This window comes from Sus scrofa, chromosome 1, assembly GCF_054392235.1.
Source record: "Sus scrofa isolate SSC_HxYL_T2T_F1_AM1 chromosome 1, Sscrofa_HxYL_maternal_Yorkshire_Landrace_v2.0, whole genome shotgun sequence".
In the NCBI taxonomy this organism is placed as follows: domain Eukaryota; kingdom Metazoa; phylum Chordata; class Mammalia; order Artiodactyla; family Suidae; genus Sus; species Sus scrofa.
This window is the reverse complement of record NC_139383.1, coordinates 278,719,861-278,746,789: the sequence shown is the minus strand read 5'-3', so window position 1 is coordinate 278,746,789 and position 26,929 is coordinate 278,719,861. Positions and strand designations below refer to the sequence as shown.

The window sequence follows — 26,929 nt, the reverse complement described above, 5'->3', positions numbered from 1 at the left end:
GTCCGCCCGCCGCCCGCTGTGGCGTGAAGGAGTTCTTGTGTGCCCACGGTCGCCACTGCCCCACCTGGGCTGCTGGAGCTTCCCCTTGGAGCCCCCGGTGCCCACTGTCCACCACCATCCAGCGTGAGAGCTCGCCTTCCGCTCCGTAAGTGAGGGCCTTGGCCCAGGCCTCTAATGGCCAGCCTCCCTCCTCAGTGCCTCCCTGCGGCCTGGGCCGGCCACTGCCCGCTCTGCGGAGTGACTGGTGCCCGCTGCTCTGGGCAGGGAAGGGGCCAAAGATCTCCCCAGACCTGCCTTCCCTCCATGCTTGCCCCTCTTCTCTCCTGGGTGGCTGATGGGAGGAGCTAGGCCTATGAGGACAGGCCCCACGGGGGTCTGTGGGTGTCCTGCTGTCTATGGGTGGCCTGGAGTTCACAGGGCTGTGTTGACTCAAGCCTCTTCGTCTGTGAGTGTGTCCGTGGTCCCTGGGTCTGTCTGTGGGTCCCTGGGTCTCCCTGCCTGCAGGTCTGTGCTGTCTCTGTTGATGTCTCTGAGTCTCTGTGTGGATTCACGCGTCTGTCTCCAGTATCCATCTGTCAGTCCAGGTCCTGTGTCTGGGCTGGGACTGTGTTTGCTTCCCTGGGTAGGTGGGTGAGGGGCTGTGAATCCCCCACATGTTGAGCTGGAACCTGGGGCTAGGGGCTGGTGCCTTGAAGCCTGGAGGATCAACCCACGAGCTCCCAAACTGTGACGGTGGAACCTCTGGCAGAGGGGATCTAGGTGGAGAGACAAGGGGAGAACTGGCTCAGAGCCCAGTCCCCACCCCACCTAGGCCCCCAGCCCAGGCTTGGGCTTCCACTGCCTGGGTCTGCCTCACCAATGTCCAGGAGACCCCAGTGGGCTCCTTCCTAGAGAAGCTGATTGGGGATCCCCCAGCCCAGGCCCCTGCTTCCCTTCACTCTGCTGCCAGGTGGTGCTGCTCCTCTTTTCTACTTTCTGAGGGCCCTCCCTGAGGGGTTCAGAGGCAGTAGCCCCCACCCCCAGCTCAGTTACTCTTGTGCCTCAGGGGCTTGGTGGGGGATGGGGAGGGGTCGTGCAACTAACTCTCTTTCCTCCCTCCTCACCAAGACTGGTCCCTGGACTCGCAAGGAAACTCCCACTGGAACGCTTCTGTAGGGGCTGATCTTTTCCATTTTGTATATGGAGAAACCGAGGCTCAGAGAAACGAAGTGATCTGCCAGAGCTGGCATCGAGAGTCGGCCGCAGATTCTGCCCTCCATTCCGCCGCGTGAGGGAGATGAGAGTTGGTCTGTGCCGGGTCGTGGGGCCTCAGATCGCAGGACCAAGGCACCAGCTCCTAGCAAAGCTAGAGGCCCAAGGGGGAGGGAGTGGGGGTGGGCTGGGGTGGGGGCGATGCAGGGGCCCAGACGAAGCCAGCCGCAGCCAGGGTCCCAGCCTTCAGATCTGGGCCCCTCCGTCGGCTGCGTCGTTGCGAATACAAAATTGTGATATTTCCCGGCTTGTAGATGGCTTTTTGGCTTCGCTGTTCTCAGCACTCTCTAGGACCATAGATGCCCAACGGGGCAGGAGCAGGATCCGAGCAGGCGACCTCCCCCACCCTAGAGCAATGGTTCAGCTCCTCCCGGCTTGACCCCGGGAACCCCTTTTCCCCCGGGGGGCTGCAGAGCACTCACTTTCCTGCCTCCAGCTCCGGGTAAGAGCGTAGAACAGGAGAGAGGGCTTTCTCCTGCCCCTGGGCTCTGTTTTCCCAGCTCCCGCGCCCTTGGTGGCTTCGGGTCCTCACCAAACCTCAGAAAACCCGCAGGGTGGGATTACCACTACTCCCACTTCCAGCCAAGCAAACTGAAGCTCAAGGAGGAGAAAGAGTTTGCCCCAGCCCTCCCAAATAATTGGACGCTCTCGATCGTTCCGCCGTGCTAGGCATGTGCTCTTTCAACTCCACTTCGGTTCATCCGACCACCTTTAAAGAAGTCCAGTCATCCATCCCACTTTACGGATGAGGACACTGAGGACGAGGAAATTTGCTTCAGTTTCCAATGAGGAAATGTGCCTGGACCAGGCGAGAACCCACTTTCTAGCCTTGAACCCGTGCCTTGGCCACGGCCACCCACGCTTGCTCTACCTACTTCCACGCTGCAAACCGACCAGCGCCCGAGCGTGGTCCCGGCCACAACTAAGCTGGATTTGCAAACAGGGACTCGCCTCCTTTCACCGCAGGCGGGTGGCCCGAGGCTCCCAGACGCCCAGAACCTGCTCGGATTCCGGGGTGCTCGGATTCCGGGGCGCCCGGGCTCCGGGAGCCGGGCTGGGGATGAGGGGCCGAGAGGGTGAGGGTAACGGCGCGAACCCGGCTCGGTGGCGGCGGAGGGTGCGGGCCGGGCCTCAGCCCCGGGATACCGCACGCGCCCAGATAGAGGGGCCGGCCCCTGGCCCCGGCGCGGCGGGTTCCCGCAGCACACACTGGCGGCGGAGGGGCCAGGGTCCCAGGTGCATCTCCGAGCGGCCCTGGAGGCGGCGGGGGCGGGGAGGCGGGGTGGGGGAGCGCCGAGGCCCCGCGCCGCCAGGCCCGAGCCCCCGCCTCCCCGCCCCCGGCCCGAGCGGCCGTCATCGCGGGCGGGCGGCGCTGCGCCCGGGTGCGGCTCATCGCCGGCGGCGGCGCGGCAGGGCGGTGCGGGGCTCGCGCGGGCGGGACGCGGGGCGCTGCTGCTCGCAGGAGCGGCCAGGTGGGCGCCGGGCGGGTGGCGGCCGCCGTCGCGCCCCTTCACGCTGCCCTGGCCCGGGCTCTGCGCCTTTCCCTCCTGGGGACTTCGACTCTCCGCCTGAGGTCTCTCCCCCGCATCGGGCTTGGCCTCTCTCCCGGGGCCCGCGGGGTCTCCGGCCGAGGTCTCTGCGCTTCGCGCCGGGCTCGCGACTCCACACCCAGCGCCCGCCGTCCCCCCTGCACTCTCCTCGCCGGCTCTCTCCGCCCGACGTCTCGGTCTCGGTGGCACGGCCTCGGTGTCTGGCTGGGTGGCTGCTGCGGGCTTTGTCTCTCCCGGCTCCGGGGCCCAGCGGCCCCGCGCGCTTTTGGGTTTTCAGCCCGGGCGCCGTCGTTGTTCGCCTTCTCGGCTCGAGCCCCTGTCCGGGTCCGACTCTGCCGGGCCGCGCCTTTGAGCTTGGATCCCGGGTCCGGTCGCTTTCCGGGCGTCTTCCCGTCCCCGACCCCCTGGCCGGGCACCTCCATCTCTCCAGGTTTTCTCTCAGTGTCTCTGTAACCCTCTCCTTCTGTCTGGATATGTCCCAGTTTTCACTTGTCTCTCGGTGTTTCAATCTGTCTCTACCACTGTGTCGCGGCTCTACCGCTGTCTCTCCCAGGTTTTCTCTTTGGGGCCTCTGTCTCTCGGCGTCTCTGATTCATAGTCTCTCTCTCTCTCATATCTCTCAGCTCTCTATCCCTAGCCCCTCTCTGTCTCTGTCTCTACCTCTGTCTCTCTGTCTTTCTTGTCCCCAGCAGGATTTCCTGGCTCCGCATCAATAAGTCTCTGTCACTCTCGAATTTTCGTTGTCTCTGTTGCCCCCGGGGTACTCTCTCTGATAGGCAGCGGTGGTCGGTTTCTGCCCATCTGTCTATCTCTCTCAGACCCTGCCTCCCTCGAACCTGCCCGATCCCCTGAATACTTGGGCTCCACTCCCCCTGAGTTTCCTCGCCGGGGGAGCCCATCTCCTTTTCTCAGAATCGGGGTTTTGTTCTCAACTGAACGAATCCAGATCAAGGCGTAATCAATCAGAGAGTCCTGATCGGCGCGGCAGGCCGGCCCAGGAGGAGCCCCCCAGGAGGGTTGGAGAGAGGGAGGGGCTGGAGCACAGGGACAGAGTCAGCAAGGACCAGCATGGGAGCTGCTCTGGGCACATGTGGTGCCGGCTGGCTGCTCAGGGTGCTCTAACGGGTGCCCTTGACCACAGCGCGCTGTGATGGGGGCCACAGGCCAGACCCATGAAGAGGGTGCCATGGGGCGTAGGGTGCGCCGTGGTGCACGACCTGCCCAACCGAGGTCCCCTGTGCTGCCGGTCGCGGTCCCGGCGGCAGTGACCCTCTCTTCCATCCACAGGTGGACGCCGCGGGCATGGACTATTCCTACGACGAGGACCTGGACGAACTGTGCCCCGTGTGTGGGGACAAGGTGTCTGGCTACCACTACGGGCTGCTCACATGCGAGAGCTGTAAGGTGAGCGGGCAGCTGCGGGGAAGGGGACCGGTGTGGCGGGATGGCGAGCGGTGGGCAAGACACCACAGAAAGCCCTGCTGGGAGGTGCGGGGAGGGGGCCACTAGGCCTACCCCCTCCCGCGCCGACTCCCCTCTCCCCCAGGGCTTCTTCAAGCGCACGGTGCAGAACAACAAGCACTACACGTGCACCGAGAGTCAGAGCTGCAAGATCGACAAGACGCAGCGCAAGCGCTGTCCCTTCTGCCGCTTCCAGAAGTGCCTGACGGTGGGGATGCGCCTGGAAGGTGCGCACTGCGCCGCCCACCCTGACCTCCTCCGATGGCGAGAGGGCGCAGGGGATGGGGCGGGAGAAAGGGGTGAAGGGAAGGCGCCAGGAAAACTCCCTTAAAGTTTCTGGGGCCGGGCGATTGGCCCCTCACGTGACATTAGGGCCCCATCTCTGTGGGGGAGGGGTGGGAACCGATGTCAGTCTGGTTGAAGGGATGCTTGCAGGGACTAGCCTGGGTCCGTTGAGAAGTTATCTAAAAGTGAACCCCAGGGAGATGACCCCTTGGGGGCCGAGCAGCCCAGGGCAGAGCCCCACAGAGCTTCTGCCTCTGCCATGAGCTCCGTAACACCCCCACTGACACCTCCCACCAGCCAGGGCCAAGGTTTTCCATTCCTTTACTAGACTTCAGATCCCAATGGCACCACTTACAGGCTGGGGGACGTTGGGTAAGTTCTTTAAGCTCTCAGAGCTGCAGATGCCCCATCTGAAAGATGGGTCTCATAGTAGTATCTTCCTCCTTGAATTAGTGAGAGAATTCTCTAAAAAAAGCTCCTAGCATGATGCCTGGCATGTAGAAAATGCTTAGTAGGTCAGCTATTATTGTTATCATCATCTGTGTTATTATCTGTCCAGCATGGCTGTGCAGCCCTCACCCACCCAGCCGGCCTATGTGTTCATCTGTCTTTCTACCCCCAAGATTCACTCAGTAGGTTCTTAGCCAGGTCCTAGAGGGATGAGGAATGGGGAACAGTGGCCCCCAGAGGACCCCAGGTCCATCCTTGTCTCCCCCACCCCTAGCTCTCCATCCAGAGGGGGGCACAAATGTTTCAGCAGGAAAGACTCAAGCTCTTTGAGGTGGACCGCCATCGGCTTCCACCCCACAGGCTCCAGCCGGGCTGTCTGCTGAGCAGGCAGCTGTCGGTTAGAGTTTTATAACAATGTAGACGGCCCCTGGTGGCTCTGAGAGCTATAGCCCACAGGTCCTGCCACCAGATGAAGGACTCCTTCTAGAGATGCGAAGGGGATATACTGTCCTGTCCTCAGAGCCCATGCCCCAGCTGCAGGTCCTGGGGGCTGCTTGTTATGAGCAGCAGCAACCCCTGGTGGGGTATGAAGGAGTGGGCAAGGCTGCCTGGCAGGAAGATGGGCTGGGTGCCCCCACCCCACCCCGACACATCCCTTGCTGAGCACTGCCCCCTCCCTCCTCCTCCTTCCCCTTCTCCCGGAACCCAGGGTGGGGTCCTGTCTAATCAGGGGCTGGAGCCACACTCCAGCTACAGAGACACACCTGTTGGGTTCATCTGGTGACACCTTCTTGGCCAGGCAGAGGGACATCTGGTTAGCAAGGGAGATCCCTTCCTCCAGCTCGGAGCCTCAGCCAGCCCAAAACCTAGCCTCACACTTGAAGGCAGCAGGGGAAGCCTGGGTCACTTTGCAGTGGGGCTTCAACAGAGTCAGGCATTTGGTCAAAAGAAGTAGCTGGACACTGGGGCCCCACCTGTGAATGAGGCTGACCAGAGCCCACTTCTTGTCACCATCTCCCTGCCAGGCCCTGTGCTGGGCACCTGAGCGCATGACTGAGCCCCCAGGAGCTCTCAGCCTGAGTCCATGGCATGATAGCCCTGGGCAGGACGAGAGTGGGCCAGAGGCAGGACATCTGGGGCAAGGACGATGCCTGGGTGAGTCCAGGAACACTTTGGGGGTTCAGTAGGCATGAGAGAAGGAAAGGGTTTGAGGCAGAAGCCATGTCCAAGGCAGCGTGGAGGAAGTGCCGAGCAGAGGAGCAGAGAGAGTAAGGCTCTCCCGAAGGGGAGGTGACCTGGAAGGTGACCAAGCAAGGGAGATGGCCTTACTCCGAGTGCCAGGTGAAGGGCACTGGAGAAGCCATGAGAGGTGCTGAGTTGGAGGGTGATCCAGGCACATCTGTTTGGGGAAGAATCGCGAGCGGGGCAGGATGGCGGGTGGCCTGGAGGGGGTGAGCCTGCCCCTCTGCCTCTGCCCACAGCCGTGCGTGCTGACCGCATGCGGGGTGGCCGGAACAAGTTTGGGCCCATGTACAAGCGGGACCGGGCCCTGAAGCAGCAGAAGAAGGCACAGATTCGAGCCAATGGCTTCAAGCTGGAGACAGGCCCCCCAATGGGGGTGGCCCCACCACCGCCTCCCCCGCCGGACTACATGCTGCCCCCTGGCCTGCATGCACCTGAGCCCAAGGGCCTGGCCGCTGGTCCACCTACTGGGCCACTGGGCGACTTTGGGGCTCCGACGCTGCCGATGGCTGTACCCAGCGCCCACGGGCCACTGGCTGGCTACCTCTATCCTGCCTTCCCTGGCCGCGCCATCAAGTCTGAGTACCCGGAGCCCTACGCCAGCCCCCCGCAGCCCGGGCCGCCCTACGGCTACCCAGAGCCCTTCTCCGGAGGGCCTGGCGTGCCCGAGCTCATCGTGCAGCTGCTGCAGCTGGAGCCGGACGAGGACCAGGTACGGGCGCGCATCGTGGGCTGCCTGCAGGAACCAGCCAAAGGCCGCCCCGACCAGCCTGCGCCCTTCAGCCTCCTGTGCAGGATGGCCGACCAGACCTTCATTTCCATCGTGGACTGGGCGCGCAGGTGCATGGTCTTCAAGGAGCTGGAGGTGAGTCCCTGCTTCCACCAGGTCGCCCGCTGGATCTGGGGCGTCCTCTCAGCTGCCTGGGTTTTGGCCACCCTTTGGAATGGAGCTGTCCCGCCCCCTGGCTTCAGGCCGTGTTTGGGGACAGGGAGGCCACATCTGGTTTCTGGTCCAGATGGAGTGTTTCTGGTCCATCACCACCTTCGTTGCTGCTCTCCAGCCTCCTCACCCACCTCTCCCCTCTTCTCCTTCTCTCTTAGCTGAGGGTCTGGCTCTCAGAGCCTCTGTGTCTCTTGTCTCTGTCTCTGTCCCCTTCTGTTGGCTGTCTCCCTGGCGTCCTGTCTTTCTGCTTCCCTGCCATTCCTAATCCCTTCCATCTCTGTCTGTTTCTCTCCCAGTCTGGGTTCCTGGAGACATCTGTCTTTCTTTCTCTGAGACCCTGGGTTCTCCCAAAGGACTAGCTGTGTCCTTGGGAGACTGTCTCCGGCTCCCCCAGCCCAGTGTTAGGAAGAGGGTTCAGTCTGTCTTGTGCACCCATTTGGAGAGGCCACCATTCCCCGCTGGCCTCGGATGCCAGACAGGGGATCTTAGTATCTCAGAGTTCCGGGGTGCTTCTCCTTCCCAGCTAAGGTGAAAGGTCTTACTCTCCCGCATCTCCCATGCGTGATGGTTAGTCCCACGTGTACATGTGTGTGTCCGGGTGCAGGAAGAGCCAGGTGGGAGGGTCACTGGGGGATTGCAGGGCCCACCTCTCATCTTCCAGATGCCTCAATGGCAAGGCCTTCCATCACCCTGGGTTGAGGTACCTGCAGCTAAAGTAAGCAGGGCACAGCAGGAGAAACTCAGGCCAGACATGGAAGAACTTCTGTCATCCCGTCTAGTGGTTTAAAGCATCCAAAGCCTGGGAGCTGCCCCTCTAGTGCCATGGCTGTCTGTGATCAAGGTGTTCAGCCAACCTCAGAGGCCCCCGCCCCAAGCCTGGCCAAGCCCGTCCTCCCCAGTCCGGACGAAGACATGACAGGCCTTTAGTCCAGGCCGGTTGACATTCGCCTTTCCCAGGCTGGCCCCCCTGGCTGTTCTGGGAAGGGGTATAAACAGCAGGGCCTGTTGCCCTCCCAGCTGGGGCCACCGCAGCCTTGAGCAGCATTGTCACTGCTGACGCCACTCAGGCCTGGGCTTCCTCTAGGGGCATGTGGCCGGATGGGCCAGGGGCACTGCCTGCCTGGGCTGGGCCGGGCACAGGGTGGAGTGGGGGGAGAAGATGAGGGCTGGACACTGCGAGCCCTTAAGGCATCATAGGGTGGGGGTGTCCTGGCTTGCTCTGGGAGTTAAGAATTGGCCATGGAGGCGTCTGCTTCTCCAGTGGAGGGCTTGTCATGGCTGAGGCCTGGGGATGTGCCACATGTCTGGCAAGGGGTGGGACCTGTCACCCCTGCCCCCTCTCTAGGCCAAGGTTATGGAGAGAACAAGAGACAGAGCCTCGAACAATCTCATCGGCCTTCCACTCATGGCTGGAGGCCCTGGTGGAGGATGAGGATCCTAAGACCCTGGGGTTGGTTGCCAGCTTCCCCTCCAGGCTTCCCATGAGCCCCCAGTGCAGGGGAGGAGCAGAGCATTCCTGGCCTTCCAGAACCCTGGATGCAGGGGCAGGGCACTTCCTCTGGACGCCTTCCTGGTCTCTCGGGGGTTTTCACGCAGGATGGGAAGGGCTTCTGTCCCAGCTTCACTGAGTGTTTTTTCCTGCTTCTGGCTTCTCTGTGGTCCAAACCTTCCTGCTTCCACTTCCCAGAGTCTCTGATTCAAGCTCAGGAATATGAACCAGGTACTACCCTCTACAAAGAAGCCTTGCAAATAAGTACCAGCCCAGCCCTTCGAAGCCTTCTCATCAGCCATGTGGACCTTCTTTCCCACTGGTCTAGCAAGCCCTGGGCTGATATCTGTTTGCAAAGCCAGAGATAGAGAAGCAGGAGAATGTGAGGGGAGCTGAGTGACTCTGTTTTCTCTTTCGACTGAACCTTCACTCCCTTACCTTCGGGCAGGACACATCTTAGGAGGCAGCAGAGGGGCCTCCCTAGCTCTGAGAGTGGGGCAGCCTGTGGCCTGGGCATAGGGACATCGAAAGGAATTAGACCCAGGAGGCTGTCAGGCTAGAGGAAGACACATAGATATGGTGTCCATGGCTGTGGCCAACGCAGGGTGCCCAGGGCTCTGAAAGCGGTAGAGAGGGGCCCAGGGAGCCCAGCAGAAGAGCACATGGTTCTATCTTAGGAAGTCAGGGAAGGTGTCTTCGATCTGTACCTTTCCAGAAAGCATTCTGGGAAATGGGAAGAGCACAGACCAGGGCCCAGAGGTGTGAAAAGGCACCCTATGCCAGGGAGCCCCAGGTGGTCCTGTGAGGCAAGGCCGGAGAGGCTGGCAGGTCAGAAGTAGAGCTTGGGCCGGGAGTAAGCAGGTCCTTGGATGGTGGGTGACCGGTGGCCTGCCAGGGCTGGCCGGGGCCCCACATCCTGGGGAAGGGCAGGCTCCCCCCACACCTCCACCCCCTGCATGGAGCCTGAGCTCCCCCCAGAGGCCCACTGAGCCCTCTAGGATGCCAATGACGTCGTGCTGCTCAGGGAGGCCCCGGGTCTTTGCTGAGCCGTCATCTGGCTACAGATGCCCTCTCCAGGTTCTGCTTCTCAGTCCTCTTTCCCAGCTTGGATAGCCCTCTGCCTCTGTTTTTCCACATCAAATAGTCATGGTGTGTTAGGTCTGACATGATATGGAGATTAATAATTAGAGATTAATTAATTAATCCCATTATTAATTAATTAATAATTGGAGGTTAATTAGACCAGAGAGGCCTGTGTTTGAGTTCCAGCCCTGCCACATAGCTGGTGTGTGACTTTGGGCAAGTGACTTTACTCCTCTGGGCCGCAGTTTTCCCTATTTGTAAAAAGGAGGAAGTTGAGTGGTTCCTGCTGTAACACGATGGGATCGGAGGCAACCTGGGAGCCCTGGGACACAGGTTTGATCCCTAGCCTGGCCTCGGCACAGTGGGTTAAGGATCTGGTGTTGCTGAAGCTGCAGCTTAGGTTGAGGCTATGGCTCGGATCTGATCCCGGGAACTCCATATGCTACGGGGGCAGCCAAAAAAGAAAAAAAAAAGAAGAAAGGCTGGGGGGAGGAATTTCAATAGTGGCCACCTCCCAGGGTCACTGGCTGGATTTAGTGAGCTGAGACAGGCCAAGAGTTCAGCACAGGGTGCAGCACAGAGGAAGTGTCAGTGAGGAAGTGTCACTTCCTCTGTGCCCAGGGCTCTGAAAGCGGTAGAGAGGGGCCGAGGGAGCCCAGCAGGAGAGCACATGGTTCTGTCTTCGGAAGTCAGAGAAGGTGTCTTCGATCTGTACCTCTCCAGAAAGCATTCTGGGAAATGGGAAGAGCACAGACCAGGGGAAGTGTCAGTGAGTGGGACCGGCAGCTCCCTTCCTCGGCGGGCCCCTCTGCTGCTGTGCCATTTAATGCATCCTTGCAGGTGAGAGACGGGCCCGGCCAGGAGGAGTCAGAAAACATACCTGCGTCCATGCTCCTCTGAGCCGCTAGGGCTCTGGGAGAAGTCAGGGCCCATCTTCCCCTGGGCTTCCAGTGCAGCTTGGCACCTGCGAGGTACAGGACAGGGTGTAGGCCCAGGCAGGCAGCCTCTCTGGACAGGCCTCATGAAGGACAGGCCGTGGGGAGGCAGGATAGGAATCGGTGAGGTGGAGGCGAGGGCCCGGAGCGCCTGATGACCCATCTTGATATCAGTTCACCCTTGACGTCCAGCTGCGAGGCCCCGATTAACTGCTTAGATATATGGTTTCATTTAAGTGGCAGTAACCATGTCAGTCCTGGGCTGACGAATGACAGCCCGCCAACCACTCGGCCGGGAGAGCGCCGTGGCCGGCCCGTGGCGTGTCAGCCACTGGAGAATTACAGAGCGCACTGGCCTTCGGCCGCCAGACCGATCAGACACCAGGGGGCTCCGGAGGGGGCCCTGCTGGGAGGGAGGTCAGCTCAGCACCCATAAATACCCCATCTCCGAGGCAGGCTGCACAGTGTCAAGGCTCCAGGAAGATTTGTGGCAGACTGGGGCGGGGGAAGAATGGGGGGTGGGCCCAGCAGACAGGCCAGGCTGATGAGGGACCCCAGGGCTTGCACTGCAAACGTCCTTGTTCCCAGGCTGGCAGAGTGGCCTCAGGATGCAGGAAGAATCTTTTGCTTAGGGAGAAAGCCACGGAAGGTGAAAACCAATGCTCTTTGGTTAAGTGAGCCGCTTAGCCACCTGCTTTATGGTGGAGAGGGGCTGGCAGCTAGGGTCCTGTGGTTTTCTTTTAAATAAAAAGGGGGGAGAGAGAGAGGGTAGAAGGAGACAGAGGGAGAAGGAGAGAGGAGTGTTTGTCTCTGTGGGGAGTGTTTGGAGTTTGCTGTCTTTACATATTCATCTAGGGGACGAGCCAGTGAAGATTCTGGAAGGCACGATTGTTTGGGCAGGGCAGTGTCCTAGAATAGCCAACTGTGGGTCCGCAGAACCCTGCACGACTGACTCGTGTGTGTTTTCTGTAACCAAAAGGGAGAGGATTGATTTCCCCCATTTCTCAGAATGGGAAGTCGGGGCAGACGGGGGTGTGTAGCTAAGTGGGAGTCAGAGGGCCCAGGGCACCGAGGCTCAGCCACCGCCGAGGTGCCTCCCTCCGCCCTGCCACCCTGTCAGCCCCGTGAGCAAGGCTGCCCCCACTCCCAGGGTCCGAGGTCTGGGTACAGAGTCTGCTCCCAGGGCTTGGCCAGCCAGGTCACTGTGACCCCTTCTGCGTTCTGCCCAAAGCTCAGTCAGCTTATCTCCTAATTCTCCTCCTTATCTCTTGAGCTTCCACCTCCCCACCCTCTGTTCCTTTAATTCAGGCACAAGCCTGTTTGCTGCCGAGGGCCCCAGCGAGTGGGGGGCAGAGCCCAGCCTGGCACGTCCTCCCCCTGCCCACCTCTTGGGCTGCCCAGGGTGGGCTAGTGTGACTCCTGGAGCAGGCACCTCCTTCCTGGGCTCCAGGAGTGCCCAGGGCCTCCTAGAAGACCAGCCCTGGGTTACCTCTGCTTCCTTATCTGGCACCGGCAGGGGTGAGGCGACCTGGCGAGCTGGGAATGGCCTGGTCCAGGCGCTCACTGAGACTTGCCTCCCTCCTCAGAAGCCGGGATGGGGAGGTTCGTGGGGACCCACCACTTCCGGAGGCAAGATCAGGGGACGTGTGTCTGTGATGTGCCCTGCCCAGTTCTTTTTTTTTTTTTTTTTTGGTCTTTTTGCCTTTTCTAGGGCTGCTCTCACAGCATATGGAGGTTCCCAGGCTAGGGGTCTAATTGGAGCCGTAGCCACCGGCCCACGCCAGAGCCACAGCAACGGGGGATCTGAGCGGCGTCTGCAACCTACACCACAGCTCACAGCAACGCCGGATCATTAACCCACTGAGCAAGGGCAGGGACCGAACCTGCAACCTCATGGTTCCTAGTCAGATTCGTTAACCACTGCGCCACGACAGGAACTCTGCCCTGCCCAGTCCTTCATCTCTCCTGGCCCCTCCAGTCCAGGGCAACCTGTGGCTAAGCCTGGGTCCCCCTGGCTGGGCTTCCTGTTCTGGTGGGAAGAACTTTCTGCATTGCTCTTTGTCCACTGTTCTCTCTCCCTCTGTCTGCCAGAGGACAGGCCCTAGGGCTGCCCCAGGAGAGGAGGGGAGGAGGGGGCTTCCTCGCCCCCGAAGGCAGAGCTCTTGGTTGGGCCTGGGCCAGCTCGCTCAGGTTGGGGGCGCTGCCAGCTTGGGGATGGTTCCTCTGTGCTCTCCGCAGCGCCTGTCTTGGGGAGCACCTGCTTGTTCATTAAGCACTCACTGCTCCCTCTGGGGGCCCAGGGATGAGGTGGACACCGGCCCTGCCTCCCCAGACCCCACAGGGATGGAGGGAGACCGAGGCATGAATGGTGCCATCCGATGATGCAGGTGCCATGTCCAGAGGATGGTGAGGGAATTAGGGAAGGAGGGACTGGGCGAGGGCTTCGTGGAGGAGGTGGAGAGGGTGGGTCTTCCCTCCACATCTGGTGATTATGAGCACAGATGAGCCAGCCAGAGCTGTGTGACTTGGGCAGGTTACTTGACCTCTCTGAGCTCAGTGTCCTCTCTGCATGGATGGGGGATAATAGCGATACCAACCACAAAGGCTTGTGGAGCTGCAGTGCAGTGACCATCAGCCGCCCTGGTTTGCATTCACGGCAGGGCACGGCCCAGGAAGCATCTGTGGGGTAGAAGGTGGCTGGCCAAGGAGCCCCAGATGCGGAGGGAGACTGGAGGCTGCCCAGTGCCCGGGACAGTGCTAAACACCCAGAAGGATCCAGAATTTGTCACGGTGGAGAGCTGTGGACTGAGAGTGGGTGGTGGCCTGGCCTGGCTCTGCCTCTCTGTGATCCCAGGAGAGTCCCTTGACCCCTCTGAGTGGCAGATCCTTCATCTGAAAATAGGAGTTGAGGTCAGGGGATCCCTGAGGGCCCTTCTGGCTCTGACATCCTATGGTCCTGAATCCCACTTGTCATTGTCACCAGTGTCTGCTAGAATGTGGCGATCCCGTAGCCAGGAGGACGGTCCCTGCCCTTGCCCTCAGGGGCCCTGAACGCAGCCTGGGTGTTCAGAATCAGCCCCGTGTGCCTTTCTGTTCCTGCTTCCGATGTAGACTGTTGCCAGCTCCCTGCTCATTCCCTGGTGGGATCGCCGGCCAGGCGGGCCCTCCTCTCTTCCCATGAGCCTGAAAGCTCCACATAGGACCCGGGGGAAGCCCTCTCTTTTCCCTACATGACTCCTTTTAAGTGATTGAAGCTGCTAGAGATGTGACCACAGGCTAAAAGGACACAAGGGAAAATTAACACTAATTTTTTTTTTTGGCTTTTTTTGTCTTTTCAGGGCCACACCCATGGCACATGGAAGTTCCCAGGCTAGGGGTCTCATTGGCGCTGTAGCCACTGGCCTATACCAGAGCCACAGCAACGTGGAGTCTGAGCCGCGTCTGTGACCTACACCACAGCTAACAGCAACGCCGGATCCTTAACCCACTGAGCGAGGGCAGGGATTGAACCCGCCACCTCATGGTTCCTAGTCTGATTCGTTGCCGCTGCACCACGATGGGGACTCCGAACACTAATTTTTGAATTTGAAAATTTGGATTTGAAGCAATTTCCCTTGCGTTTGGAGGGACCCTTCACAAAGCACTTCCATGGCCACTATTCACTCACATGTATGGAGTGCTTCATATGTGCCTGGCCACCTTCTGATCCTTTGCCCACTTTCTAGATAAGAAAACTGAGGCCCAGGAAGCTTGCAGAATTGTTTAAGGTCAAGCAGCTCATAAGAGGCAGAGGCGGGTCCCGAAGCCAGGCCCATCTGAGTCCCGAGGGCGCCTGTTGGACCCTTTTCTTATTCTGCTAGCCCCCTGCTACACTTCAATGAAGAAGACAGATGGGAAAATTGGATGCAGAGGTTGGGAAGCTTGCCCAGGTCACATACACAGTGGAGCCTATAAACTCAGAGCTGGGAGGTGGGGGTGGGGGCAAGGGGAAGGTCTCCAGCTGGACCCTGGATCCTCTGTGCCTCTTCCTTGCAGGTGGCCGATCAGATGACACTGCTGCAGAACTGCTGGAGTGAGCTGCTAGTGTTCGACCACATCTACCGCCAGATCCAGCATGGCAAGGAGGGCAGCATCCTGCTGGTCACCGGGCAGGAGGTGACCAGACCCTACTGTGCCCTGCCCTGCCCCCCACCATGCACTTCCAGAATTCTGGGCCCACAAGTATTCTTATGCCTCTCCAGGGCTGGCCTTGGGTACCACTGACTATCAGCCCTTTCCCCAAGTTCATGGGATACCCACCAGCCTGACCTTTTGTGGACCAGTCCTAGCTTTGACCTGGAGAGGAGCCAGCCCTTGGGACCCCTGCTCTGGGGAAAGCAGCTCAGGGATGTAGGGCAGGTCAGAGAGGCTCTTAGAAGTGGCGATGGTGGCACTGGTGGTGAAAGACCAGGTAAAGGTTAGTCACGTGGTGAGAGGTGGAGGAGGGGCAGTCCCCACGTCCACACAGACAGAGGAGAGAACACAACCAAGGCTCAGAGAGGAGGTTAGGACTGCCGACCTGCTGGGGGCTGCTTGTGTCCTGGGACGTGGATCTAGAGGACAGTGCCCTGGGGCCCAGGATGAGGTGAGAGATAAGGTTGGAGTGGTGACTAGGGGCTGAGTGAGCAAGACCTTGCAGTGCCCTGGGGCCCAGGATGGATGGATGGAAGGATGGATGGATGGATGGATGGAAGGAAGGATGGATGGATGGATGGATAGATGGATGGATGGATAGATGGATGGATGGATGTGTGGATGGATGGAAGGATGGATGGATGAATGGAAGAATGGATGGATGGATAGTTGCATGGATGTATGGATGGATGGATGGATGGATGGATAGTTGCATGGATGGAAGGATGGATGGGTGGATGGATGGATGGATGGGTGGGTGGATGGATGGATGGATGGATGGAAGGAAGGATGGATGGATGGATGGTTGGATGGATGGAAGGAAGGATGGATGGATGGATGGATGGATGGAAGGAAGGATGGATGGATGGATGGATGGATGGAAGGAAGGATGGATGGATGGATGGGTGGATGGATGGAAGGAAGGATGGATGGATGGATAGTTGCATGGATGTATGTATGTATGGATGGATGGATAGTTGCATGGATGGAAGGATGGATGGGTGGGTGGATGGATGGATGGATGGAAGGATGGATGGGTGGATGGATGGATAGTTGCATGGATGGATGGAAGGAAGGAAGGATGGATGGATAGTTGCATGAATGGATGGATGGAAGGAAGGAAGGATGGATGGATAGTTGCATGGAGGGACAAAGGGGTCTGGGCCAGAGCTCAGAGTCACAATTTGGGCCCTCTTAGAGCAGGGGTTAGGGGCACTAGGCTGACACACCCCTGGGGGGTGGCTCCTGAAATCAGGCAGGGAGCATCGGAAGTGTTTCAAGTGGGGAAGGACAGCCAGGTTGTGAGGAGGGGGCAAGATGGGAGCTGAGGGGGAAACGAAGGCAGCCACCTGCGGCTCAGAATGCTGGGGACAATCCAAGGAGGATGTGAGAGGAGGTGTAGGGGGAATGGAAGGCAGGAGGAAGAAGGTGGGGGGTCTGGTCTGGTGGAGGAAGCCTCACTTCTGGGGGGACACAGGAGGAGGAGTGGTTTCACCAGGGGCTGGGATGGGGGCAGGGAGGATTGGGGTTGGAGACCCTGCTCTCCACCTCCTACCTCCAACCCAGCCCTCTGTCCTCGTCCTCTGATCTCACCTGGGTGTCTCAGGCCATCCAGGGCCAGGGAAATGCTGATCGCAAGGGTAGAGCTTTGGGGCTACCTGTGAGTGTGCATGAGGTGTGAGCGTGTGTCGGCCCCTATTGACGTGTAAGTGGAAGTCTCTGAGGCCAGGGGACCATCCTTTGCGCACGCGCGCGTGTGTGTGTGTGCACGCCTATATTTTATTGTGAAAATATCTCCACAGTCCTAAGTGGGTAGGTGCCGAGATCTGCTGTGACCGCGTCAATGGGAACATGTACGTGGTGTGTGTCTGAATTAGCCTGTGCTATGACCATACAAGGCTGAGTGTGTGTGTTCAAATCCTGATGTAGGGGGAAAACCCTCTGGATGTGTCCCTGCATGTGCGTGAACGTGGGCTGTGCGGCCACATCCCCCATCCAGGTGTCCACGTGTGGCATGTGGGTCCTGGGCAGTCGTGTGGCCGCCTCCACGTGTATCCAGGCAGAGCTGCCCTGCCCCTGCCCCCACGCCCAGCATGATGTGGTACTCACTGCAGACGCCACACGCAACACAAAAGCGGCTTGTACCACTGGGCCTGGCGGCGGCTCTTTGTGCATGAAGGACCCTTCAGCTCTCCCTCTGCTCCCACCTGCCCGGTGTCAGCTCTGCTCTGTGGTGGCGGGGGCTGCTCGGTCTGGCTGGGCGTGGGAGGAGAGCTGGGGGCCTGGGAGGGGTCCTGGGGCCTGCGGAGATGCCTCCTCCATCTGGCTCTGCTCCAAGCCTGGGTCCCCGCGCCCCCCGCCCCCCGGACTCTGACTCCTGCCTCCCATCCATACCCTCCCCTTGTGTCCCAGCCACTGTCCCTGACCCCTGTCCTCTGCCGCCCAGGTGGAGCTGACCACGGTGGCTGCCCAGGCAGGCTCCCTGCTGCATGGCCTGGTGCTGCGGGCACAGGAGCTGGTGCTGCAGCTGCATGCGCTGCAGCTGGACCGCCAGGAGTTCGTCTGCCTCAAGTTCCTCATTCTCTTCAGCCTGGGTGAGTGGATGGGTGAGGCCCGGCCTGCCAGGGGTGGCCAGGGGTGTGGTGGGTGGCTGGGCTGGCAAGGAGGCTTGGAGAAGGGACTCTGCGATGGGGGGCCTTGGTGAGGCCAGGCCCCCTCCCTGAGTGACTAAGGTGGGAGGGGCCGGGCCCGGCACCTGCTTCCTCTCTGGGCCTGAGTTTCTCTGTTTGGAAGTACAGAGGGCCTTGCCCTTTAGCGGACAAGGGACCCTTCTGAGAATGCGGAAAATTCCTGGTCAAAAGGCCTAGAAAAGTGCCCATGTCACCCTAGAAAATGCCTGTGTGATTTCAGGAGCTTCTGACCCCTTTCTCCCATGCTGAGGTCCCTGTTTTTCTGAGTTCCTTGCTCCAGGGGTGTCTGAATTCTGACTCTGAGATCCTTGGGGCCAGACCCCTTTGGCCATTCCTTCCTTCCCTCTTTCAGAAAAGACCCCAAATCTCTCTTCATGGAGTTGATCTTCTCTTGGAGAAAGAGACAAGCGTAAGATGATTAGTAAAATGTATAAATTAGTGAAATGATTAGTAAAATGTACATCCTGGAAGACTTAGTAAGTGCTAAGGAGGCAAACAAAGCAGGACGGGGGCAGAGGGCAAGCCCAGCTCACTCGCTCCCCAAGTGTCTGGCGTCTCCCTCCCATTGCCCTCCTGACCCCGGCCCAGCCTCCCCCCCCCCCCCCGGGCTGTCACGTGGTCGGCCTCCTCTGTCCTCTCTCACCCAGCCAGCCATCTCCAGTGCCCGCCCCTGTACCCAGTGATGCTGCCATCTTTGAGGTTTTCCCCGCTCTCAGGAGGGACTGGCCTGGGCAGGGCCTCCAGCCTGTGCCATCAGGGCTGAGGCAGGGAGATGGGGAACCCAGCATGGGGAGCAAGGGATCTGCCTGGAAGGCTGCCTTCCTGGAAGGACATCTGGGCAGGGTTGTGGAGGATGAGTAGGAGTTCGCTGGGAGGGATTAATCTTTCAGCAGAGGTGTAGATGGAATAGAAGTTTGGAACAGAGGACAAATGCCTTGTCACTTGGGGAGGGGGCAGGATGGAGATGTTGTCTTTGTGGCAGATGGCATCATAGATACCGTCTGGCAAAGGCGTGTCTGCCCAAGAGCAGTGGCAGCTGGGAGTAAGAAAACAAACTGGGAGGGGGGTGATTAGTGAAGTATTGATCAGGGGAGTCCTGTGTTCAGGCTGTGGCCATGGCTACATGGTGCCTAGGTTGGGTCTCCTGACTCTGGCACAGTAGGCTGGTAGCTGGAGGCTGTATCTGCAGGGCTGCAGGGTTGGTAGGGGGACAAGCATGGGAGAAGAAGGGCCAGAATCTTGGGCAGCTGTCTAGGAGCCTGAAGCCCTGGAGGAGCCTCAGGGGCTGGTGCCCGGCTGGCTCCAGCTGGGGAAGGCCCCTTCCTCCTCTGCCTCCAGTGGTACCCTCCTCCCAATCTTGTGTTTGATGAGGCTCTGAGAACTGGCTCAGGCCAGGGCCACGGATGTGTGTGGTTTGGGATGTGGAGGCTCAGGGGTGATGTGTGTGTCTGGCTTTGGGTTTGTGCCGTTGTTTTCATGCGGGTGCCAACTATGAACGTTTGTAGCTTGTGGGTTTGTGTGTGTCACATAGTGTGAGGCACCTGGGTGGGAATGAGAGTGACGGGCAGATGTGGAAACATGAGGGACTGGGAGAGGTGACGTTTGGGAGCACATTGTCTTGGAGTGGCAGTTCGGGCGGACTGTGAGGCGACAGTTCTTGGACCTGACTGCCATCAAGAGGTCCTGGGGAGGGTGGGGCTGCCGGCCACCAGGTTCCTTGGCCAGGGCTCCATCCATCCTTGGGCGCCCCCTGCAGAGCAGGGACTGTGCCTGGGCTCTCCAGACGATCCAGGGCCTGAGGCCCACGCCTGCAGCTCCTGCCTCTCTTCCCACCAAAACCCCGGTGCCGGGGACTGCCAGGCCCAGCGCAGCTCTGGCCTCCGCCAGGGGTTCGATCCAGGCCTCTTCCTTCTGTGGGGTGTAGGGAGGACAGCAAGGTTGAGCCAGCCCTCCTGTGGGGCCAGGCAGGGGGCTGCAGGGCCCCTCCTCCCTGTCACCCTGCATCCTGTTTTCCAGAAGAGGCAGTTGGGGCCTGAGGGACCCGCACTGTCTCCAGCGCTTGGCGGCCACAGGCTGGCGAGTGGGCTTGACGAGCGCGAGCGGCTTGTGTGCGCATGCGCGCTCGCGCACATGCAAAGCGGGGTGGCGCAGTGGTTAGGAACGGGGACCGGGAACGGACCGCGGGGATGCTCAGTCTGGCTTCTCTCTTTGGGGGCGGGCCCTTGAGCACGGCCCTCCTCTCTCTAAGGCTCTATTTCCCTGTCTGTGAAATGAACATCATAATCGTCTTCCACTTGCTACGGGGATTTAATGAGAAAATTCCCCGAAGCGTTCAGAGCGTGGCCCGTGGCCCCTGGGAACAGGCATCGGTGTCGTTTTTTATCATAAGCATCACGAAGTTCATGAGGAAATGAACAAGGTAATGAATGACGGGAAGGAACGAACGAGTCCGTCTCCGTCTTTATCGCACGCTGTGTGTCTGGCTCAGTGCATTGTCTTCAGAAGCAGCGACACGGGTTTGGCTGAGGTTGCGGGGGGTGGGTAACGCTCATCCCAGCAGGCCAGAAACTCTACTGAGGCCGGGGCTGTGAGGGGAGAAGAGGCCAGGGACCCAGGCCTGTCTGAGCTCATACCGCCCTGTGAGAGGAGGCCAGGGCAGCCACCGAGGCCACCTGGCTCATGGGTTTCAGGTGAAGACAGGAGCCTGAACAGTCCCCTGCGATCAGGGCTGAGCCAAAGAGGAGAAACCAACTATGCCTAGGACATTAGGGACGTCTGCCTGGAGAAGGGGCCTCTGAGCTGGGCCTTGAGTGTGAGCAGGCGTGTTCTGGAGGAAACAAAGCAAGCAGGCGTGAGGGCATTCCAGACTGAAGGAACAGCTGGTGCAAAGGATGGGGGATCCTGAAAGTGGGTGTAGCTGTGGGACAGGGGGAGGGAGAAGGGGAGGCTGGAGAGGTGGGCAGAGGCTGAGCTGTGCAAGACTTCGAATGCCAGGGAGCAGCGCGACCACATCTGCAGTTTAGCCAAGTCCTTCCAACTGCAGCATGGGAAAACGATGCCAGGTGGCAGCCCAGAGCCCTGCCAGGGGCTAGACCTGCTGCGGTGGCCCCGCGGCTGGGGTGAAACTGACAAATTTGGGCAAGATGAGAGAGAAGATTTGCCCAGAGTCCAGAGGGTGGGAGGGGACTACTTTGGGCAGGACTGGCTTACACCATGATCCCAGCCAGACTACCAGAGCTGGGTCCCCAAGGGGACGGGGGCCCAGAGAGGGATGGCCACTTGCCCATTGTCCTCCAGCTGGCATGCTGGGCGTATCCCAGGGTAGTGCCTTTCTGGGCTGGGCAGCCTGAACCTGGGTGACGACTGTCCCCCCACCCCCGCCCTCCAGTGCCTCCTCCTCGCCTGCCTCCACAGAAGGGTGCCATTTGGCGTCTAAATAGCAGGCTCGCAGGCAGGTAAGGAGGTTTAATTAAAATTAGTGCCTCTCTCCTGGCAATCACGGTGTTTATGAAGATGGGCCCGGCTGGCATTGTTCCGCAGAGGGCTTAATCGAAGCTTAATGGATTGACCTAACATTCGATTTCCTGACTTGCATTGAGGCGGCGGCAGCAGCATTCCCTTAAGCGTTTGCAATTTACCCACTGCTCGCGCCAACAAAAGGCGGCCTGAATAGCAGCCCCACTCGAGGGGCCATTGTGCGCGGGGGCGCCTGCCTGAGTCACCGCTATTGGGACAACATTCTTTATGCCTCGCTGGAATGAAAGGATTATTCAAATATTCAATTAAACCGTGAAAAGGGGGCTTTTCTGAGAACCTGGGGGGCCCCGGCTCGGCAGAGCTAGCAGGCTGCTCTGGGAGGTGGGGGTGCTGTCTCCCGGCGCACCCACCCCCCACCTCCGGGATTGCTGGGAAGACCCATCTCCAACCTGCGGCAGCTCAGGGCCCAGAGCCCCGCAGCAGATGAGGTCCAGCTCCTGGCTGCCCTGAGAGGCAGATTCATTTACCCCCGTTTTGCAGATGACAGGAAACTGAGGCTCAGATTGGGGGAGGGACCTGCCCCAGGTCACCCCACTGGTGGTGGAGCTGGGGTCTGAGCGGGAATAAAGGGGGCAGCTCCAGGTGTGTGTGACCCCTGCTGTTGTGTCTGATGGAGGAAGGGCGTGGCATTCCGAGAAACCTTGGCTCTGTCCCATCAGTCATGTCACAGAATCTTCACAAGTGTCCCTTTACAGGGAGGCTGGGAGAAGGGGCGTGACTTGACGGTGGTCCCCTTCAAGGTGGAATCCAGAGTAGCCTCCCTGGGGAAACCAAGGACCGTAGGCTTGGGGCCCCTTGGACAAGACTCCTGGGTTGGATGGAATATAAAGTTATCGTGTCATCTCACCCCTCAGGAATCCAGGCTTAACCGCACCCTGCTTGCCCATAGAGCTTTGGAGCCAAAGAGATCTGGGTTTGAATCCAGGCTCTGCTACCTGTTGTGTGCTCCGGGCACGCCCCACTGTCCCTGTGTGAGGACGTCCTTTCCAGCCTGCCTGGGTGGCTGTGGGGATTAACTGAGCGGGGTACAGGGTGCAGCAGCTGCTGGGGGAACGGCTCTCCCACCTCACACTACATGGCTCGAACTCAGTGACCGCATTTCCCTCCCCCAAGCCTTTAGCTCACCTTGCAGGGGCAGTGGGGGTCTCCAGCCTGCTGAGAGCTGCAGGACCTAGAGAGCTGCTAGAATGGGGGTGTCCCCTAAAGCCGTCCTTGTTCTGCACCCCCCACCCTGTGCTCCACCCCCTTGTCCCTGGCGCGCTGCTGCTGGGAACAGTAAATCCTGGTAAAGCCGAGCTCTGGTCCTCCCCAGCCCCCTCCCACTCCTGCCTCTACTGCAGCGTCTCAGCCAATCCTCTCCCGACCCTCACCTCTTTCCTCTGGGCCTCTTTACTGCTGTGTGGCCTTGAGCTGGTCCCTACCCTTCTCTGGACCCCAGCCTCCTACTGTGAGTTGTCGGCAGACAATGTCAGGAGAATTGCCCAGCCCTGGGGAAGGCTGCACTGAAGGTAGATGGGATGGGGTTGAGATGGAAGGAGACTGGGAAAAGGATGGGGCCCGTAGGCCCCGCTTGCCCCCAGGAGGATCGTTAGATGAGCAGACTTCTCAAGACCTTTGACTGTGTCAGAGAGGCAGGCCAAGGAGCAAGGCTGCTATGTACAGTTGGTCGGGTTGTTTATAGAACAAGGGCACCTAGAAGGGGGCGGGCGAAGCAGAGGCTGAAATCCAGCTTGTATGCCCCTTGCCCATCTGTCTTTATGGGGACAAGGGAACTGTCTTTCTAATTGGCACAAAGGTGCCCTATGGGCTAATGGTGATCCTGGGGAGGCTGGGCTCACTTACTGAAGCGGGGGAGGGATGAGGGGAGGGAAGGGGGACAGATCCTGCCATATGCCCTGGGTCCAGCTCGGGTTTCCCTAAATCCGACTTTGGACAACACAGGCCTCGGTGGGCGTGCTTGGGGCGGCCAGGGATCAGGGTTGCCAGGAGCATCCAGCCCTCCTGGCGCAGTGGGTGTTAAGAGGGATTAGAAGGGCCAAGGGCTGCGCATGCTGGGCTCCAGACTCCCCCTCACGGCAGGGCTGGGAGCGCTGGGAGTGGAGGGGAAGGGGATGGACAACCCATTTTCTGAGCCACCAGTTGCCACATCCCAGGTGAGGCGGGGCTAGGATGGGGGATGGGACAAGTTCTGGGCTTTCCTGCTGCCCCTCAGCCTCTAGGCTGGAGATGTCGTCCAGGAGCTGAAGGAGGCCTGCAGGCAGTGGGGAGGACTCCAGTAACAGGAAACTGGCCCCCCATGGGCCTCTGGCACTCAAGCTCCCCCCACCCCGCTGCCCCCTCAAGGTGGGCATGGCCCCTCCCACAGAGGAGGAAGGCCTTTGGGTCATGAGAGGACAGGGCACTGGCCTCTGTTTCTGAATGGTGGGGCTGGGATTTGAACCACCACCCACATCACCCTCAAGACACTTTATTTTTTAATTTTTTAATTTTTTTTTTTGTCTTTTCTAAGGCCACACTCGGGGCATATGGAGGTTCCCAGGCTAGGGGTCTAATCTGAGCTGCAGGTGCCGGCCTGTGCCACAGCCACGGCAACCAGGATCTGAGCCGCATCTTCGACCTACACCACAGCTCATGGCAACGCCGGATCCTTAACCCACTGAGCAAGGCCAGGGATCGAACCTGCTACCTCATGGTTCCTAGTCAGATTCGTTAATCACTGAGCCACAAAGGGAACTCCCAAGACACTTTATTTTTTTGTCTCTTCACTGGACCTCAGGGGCAGGGGGCTGCCTTAATCACACTCCTCTGTCCCCATTTCAAAAGATCACTGGTCCACACAAGAGCCACCCACCTGCCTCTCCCTCCTGTCGGCAGCCCGTCCCTTCATGGTTAACCTGGATCTTGTTTGTCCCTGTTCTTACGTAGAGTGTGTGCTTTGTGTGCCGGCGTTTGTAATTTATGTAGATAGCTTTACCTGATAGACCTCATTCTGGATGTCCCTTTTTGTTTGTTTTTTATTGTGTTTTTTTCCCCACTCAGCCCTATGCTTTCAAAGGTCCACCCATTTGTTCTGTGCTGGATCCACTCTGTTTCTTCTGTCCAGTGCACAGGACACCAGGGGTGCAGCCACCACATGGCCATCCAGGCCACCTGCCCATCATCTCCTCAGAGTGAACATCCGTGGCCCCCAATGGTCCCACGAGAGAGAGTCCTTGGGGTAGGAGAGCCTCTCGATTGGTCAGAGAGTGGACCATGCCTGTCACTCTCTGGAATGGGGTCACCAGTCCACGTGCCCCACAGCCGTGGGCTGGGGCCCCTCCCCACACGGTGCGCCCCTCCGGTGCTGGTGCTGGTGGGGGATAGTGATGATCATGGCAGGGTGGTGACGCTGATGGTGACTCCCCCGGGGGACAACGGCGACAGGATGATTGTGACCCGGGGGCTGGGGATGGCGTCATTCATGGACATGGTGAGAGTCAGAGGAATGATGGCACTAACAGGCTGAGCCTTAGGACGTGCCAGACATGGCTCTTCTGAGCACTGTCTACATATCAGTCCCCTGAATTCTCACGACAGTCTTGTGCAGCAGGTGCTATTGTCACCCCCCCTTTTTTTGCAGATGAGGAAATTAAGAGGTTTTATTGAACATGCCCAGCGACACACCTGCTGAGGTTGTTGATGCTCTTGGGGATGACAGTGGGGTTGATGACGGTGGCAGCAGTGGTGGTGACAGGCGATTGCGGTTGGGTGGCCGATGATGGCCATGTTGTGATAACCCCAGGGCTGTTAGTGGCAGTGACTGCTGCTGCTGCTGCTGCTGGTGACAATGGTGGTGGCAGCAATGATTGCGGTTTGGTCGTCGATGGCAGCGGCGAGCGTGTTTGTGAAGACCAGGGATGTTGGTATTGGTGACTGATGGCAGTGACCGTGTTCACCAACAATGGTGACGGCACCATGGTGGTGAGGGGGGAGGTCACCGTTTGGTGTAGATGGTGGCAGTGCCCGTGCCTCTGGGGGTTGTGGGGATGCTGGCGCGGGTGATGCCAGCCGCAGCCCTGATGACAGCTGCGGCTGGCGACTGAGCTCCTCCTCCCTTTGCAGATGTGAAGTTTCTGAATAACCACAGCCTGGTCAAGGACGCTCAGGAGAAGGCGAACGCTGCCCTGCTTGATTACACCCTGTGCCACTACCCGCACTGCGGGGACAAATTCCAGCAGCTGCTGCTGTGCCTCGTGGAGGTGCGGGCGCTGAGCATGCAGGCCAAGGAATACCTGTACCACAAGCACCTGGGCAACGAGATGCCCCGAAACAACCTGCTCATTGAGATGCTGCAGGCCAAGCAGACTTGAGCTTGGGCCCGAGGTGGGGGAGGGGGGCGGGCCGGGGCTTGGGGAGGGGCCGCAGCACCCCCACGGCCTCCGGGTGGTTTATTTTATTATGCGGACCCAGGACCCCACCACGGAGGCCCCTGCCCCTGAGCCCTCTGAAGCTCTGTGTTTGGGAAGGTGGGTGAAAGGTGGGCAGGGCCTGGCTGAGGTGGGGTGGTCCCCCCCACTGGCACTTGGCACCCACTCAAAGTGGCCCAAGGAGGTGGCTGCTAACCACTCCCTCCCTCTCCCCACCCCCCCGCCCCCAGCTGTCTGTCCTGGGGACTGGAGCACAGGCCCGGGGAGGAGGTTTGGATTCCCCAGTGGGCCTCCGTGTCCTTTGAGTCAGAGGTCATCTGTCCCCTCTCTCCTGCAGACAGAAGCAGAGGGAGTTGAGCAGACAGCAGCCGGGGGGAGCAGGGAGGGCTTCCAGAATTTCCTCCCAGAAGCCAGGAGGGCCGCCCTCTGTTTTGTAAACCAGGGCTAACAAGAGTCTGCGAAATTAGACAAGGGACTGGTGGAGCCTAGAGGACACTGGGAGAACTGGTCAGGCCCCGACGACCCCCTCCCTCAACCTTCTACCCATCTGACTCCTGCAGGGGGGATCTTGGATGTGTTCTCTGAAAAGAATTTTGCTACAATCATCTTTCTAACCCTCTCCCAGCAGGGGAGAACCTGGGCACATGCCAGCCCCACCCACAGGTGGCCCATCCAGGCTGGTATTTGTCTGCAAGGCTGTAGTCAAGAAGTTGCTTGTTTGTTTGTTTCTGTTTTATTTGTCTTTTAATTCAGATACTCCTTGAAAGGTGTGTATGTGGACGGGCAGGGGGCAGATCTGAGGATCGAGGCTGGGATGTGGGGCTTAGCACCAAATACAGTCCCTGGCTCCCCCAAACACCCTCATACCAAGCACCCCACGGTTGGTGCTGGGTCGTTATTTCTGAGCCCCCACTCCAATCCAGAGAAGAACTCCCCCCTCCTGCGCCGCCACTAGATGAACAGCAGGATGGCTTGTGGGGGGCTCGGAGTCTCTGTGGGTGGGAATACGGTGACCTTGGGGACAGTATCTGGATTCCAGATCAGGGACATTGCTGATGAGCCCTCTTTCACTGGCCCCATCCCATTGGGTCCCTTGCTTCAAACCCTTGATGCGGGGCCTCAACGCCTGTCCTATGTCCTGAAAGACACTCTCCGGGGCCAGGCCTAAGGGACAGTCCTCTGTCTCCGGGCCGGGCGTCTGCTGTCTGTCCTGCTTTCATGTTGCCGCTGCAGCTTGCGCTGAGCCCGCCTAGTTGGAGATGACTGGGCATTCCTGCCCCCCGCCTTCCACCACCCCATCTCAGTCCCTACTCCTCCCCCCGAAACCTGTGCCCTGGCCAGGCTGGAGACCCCCAGCCCCCAAACGAGAAGTGCCCTTAAGAACCCCCCAGCCCTCGCAGTCCTGGAATAAATTTTGCAATTAGTTTCCAGCTA

The 26,929-nt window shown here is 59.6% G+C and overlaps 1 protein-coding gene across 7 annotated transcripts; it reads left to right on the top strand.

Annotated features, from left to right (window-relative positions):
- Positions 1 to 26,929, top strand: NR5A1 (nuclear receptor subfamily 5 group A member 1). Of its 7 annotated transcripts, none has more exons than XM_021082954.2 (7): positions 1 to 145; positions 4,089 to 4,205; positions 4,348 to 4,489; positions 6,479 to 7,104; positions 14,725 to 14,844; positions 17,309 to 17,456; positions 25,191 to 26,929. In XM_021082954.2, exons 2-7 carry the CDS (start codon positions 4,104 to 4,106, stop codon positions 25,436 to 25,438), a joined length of 1,386 nt encoding a protein of 461 aa, XP_020938613.1. In that variant the 5' UTR covers positions 1 to 145; positions 4,089 to 4,103; the 3' UTR covers positions 25,439 to 26,929.